Raw genomic sequence first — 2,258 nt, 5'->3', positions numbered from 1 at the left:
ATTACCACTCATCCCTCAATTGCAAAACCCGCTCTTCTCCACTTTGTTCATTCAGTATGCGCAAAACCTGAAAGTCATCGTCATGTTGTCTAAAGTCATCGTTCATTCTCCACTTCTCCACTTTGTTCATTCAGTAACAAGTCATTGTGAACAGGAAAGCCCATCCCCCATGTTGTCTACATTCTACTATAACAGAAATAGAGGAAACTATTCAAGAGTATTAGTCCTCTTTAACGAAATAGCTTGATTGTGAATCTGTGTTTTTAAGTATATTTAGCAGATTGATAATAGATGAAATAACAGAGATTCAACTCATTACCACTCATCCCTCAATTGCAAAACCCGCTCTTCTCCACTTTGTTCATTCAGTATGCGCAAAACCTGAAAGTCATCGTCAGGATAGGTTTTCTTAGTCTTATTCTTATTCTAGTTTAATTAGGATTAATTTTCCTTAACCTTACCAATTTTACTCATAGTAAGGCCTATTTAAAGGGCTTAATATGCTGAGAATAAACATCGGTGATTAGTTTTTCTAAACTATTGCTTCAAAAACGTGATTTACTTTTTATTTCATTGTTCTTCCTTTATTAACGCTTCTTGCAATCTTGCGGGATTGAAGAACGTGTGGGTGAGGTTTCTTTTCATCTTACATTCTTCTAACGTGAGTTTGAAGAACGCTTTCGCTAGTTTTGTGAAAAACTTTAGCGGGGTGCTTTTGTTTTTCTCCCTTCTTTGTATTTGAGAGGTGCAAAACCTAGAAAGTACATCAATTTGGTATCAGAGCTCAAGTTCCAGGTCCGAATTTTTAAATTGTTATCTTGTTCATCATGTCTCTAGACAAGAAAATAACAAGCTCGGGATCTTCTTCACTTGATGAACAACTTGAGATAGAAAGATTAAGAACTACAGCCCTTGAACGAGACAACGAAGAAATTAACGTGCAACTAGATGGCTTAAAGTGCAACTAGATGACTTAAGGAAATCAATGCAGAATCTGACTAGATTGGTTGAAGGCTTAGCGATTCAAGATCAGCTACCAAATCTTCCACAACGCCTACAACCTCCACCGCCACCAAGACACAACATACCCGTGCTACCGCGACGTCTTCCCCTTCGAGATCCACCAATTCAACCGCGGAGAGCAGGACATATTGAGCAAGCGGAAGAAGTTATAGCTGACCAAGGCATGAAAATACCAAGGCAGTATGCTCACTATGATAAAAACTCATATTTGGAATATTCTGATAATCAAGGTAGTGAAGAGTATGACCCTGATGAAGTTCAGTATCAACATGATAGAAGGAGATTTCAGAGAAGGCCACACAATAATAATCGAGAGAGGTATCAACGTGATGATATTAAGCTTGAAATTCCAGAGTATGATGGCAAATCTCAAGGCGATGAATTTATTGATTGGCTTATCACTATTGAGCGTGTTTTTGATCATAAAGAATATTCTGACGAGAAGAAGGTCAAGCTTGTTGCTATAAAACTTAGAGGTTATGCATCGCTATGGTGGGAAAACCTCAAAAAAGAGCGAGAACTAGAAGGAAAAACACAAATTCGCACTTGGGAGAGAATGAAACGAGAATTGCGCAAACAGTTCTTGCAAGAGAAATATGAAGATGATTCTTACTTGAAGTTTCATTCTTTTAGACAAGGAGCTTTATCCGTGGATGAGTACACAAGAAAATTTGAATATCTTAGGCTCAAGAGTGACATTAAAGAAAAACCAGCCCGCCTAATTGCTCGATATTTGGCTGGATTAAATAAGCCTATTGCGAATGTGATACGATTGCAGCCCCATTGGACCTTTGGAGATGTTGTCAAACTAGCCAAGGTCGTAGAGACACAACAGAAGGAAGCCAAAGCCACGTTTTCATCAACTACCATAAAAAAGCCTAACACGTTCAACCATGGAGTGCTAGTTTGAGCTCTACAAAGCCACAATCATCTACAACAAAACCAAGTGTCCAGAAAGTTGAAGGGAAGCCCATGACTTCAGAAACAATTTTTAAAAAAAAGATGCCATAAATGTGGAGGAGTTGGGCATATACAAGCTGATTGTCCAAACAAAAAGGCATTTACCATCCTTGAAGGAGCGACTGATGAAGAAGATTATCATGAAGAGCCACATGATGAAAACTTGGAAGAAGTAGCTGAATATGGAGATGAGGGAGAATACCTTATGATCCAACAAGTTCTTCATTCAGATTCTAGCAAGGAAGAACCATGGTTGCAACACAATATTTTTCATA

The 2,258-nt window shown here is 38.4% G+C and overlaps 1 protein-coding gene across 26 annotated transcripts in view; it reads right to left on the bottom strand.

Moving 5' to 3' along the window:
• LOC109243773 overlaps positions 1-2,258 on the bottom strand; it is a 37,661-nt gene that overhangs the window by 1,620 nt on the left and 33,783 nt on the right. For 19 of the 26 annotated variants that reach the window (XR_002070608.1, XR_002070611.1, XR_002070612.1 and 16 more), the window contains one exon: positions 6-381. The exons of 1 other annotated variant lie outside the window; for it this stretch is intronic. Coding sequence is in view for 9 of the 25 variants with exons in the window: in XM_019410753.1 (XP_019266298.1) it covers positions 362-381 (20 nt within the window). In the remaining 16 variants the exon portion in view is untranslated. The remainder of the gene's footprint in view (positions 1-5; positions 382-2,258) is intronic. 6 more of the 26 variants (XR_002070625.1, XM_019410755.1, XM_019410754.1 and 3 more) reach the window with 5 other exon arrangements.

This window comes from Nicotiana attenuata, unplaced genomic scaffold (genome assembly GCF_001879085.1).
Source record: "Nicotiana attenuata strain UT unplaced genomic scaffold, NIATTr2, whole genome shotgun sequence".
NCBI classification, from domain to species: domain Eukaryota; kingdom Viridiplantae; phylum Streptophyta; class Magnoliopsida; order Solanales; family Solanaceae; genus Nicotiana; species Nicotiana attenuata.
The sequence above is the reverse complement of the archived record's forward strand: the minus strand, read 5'-3'. Positions and strand labels throughout refer to the sequence as shown.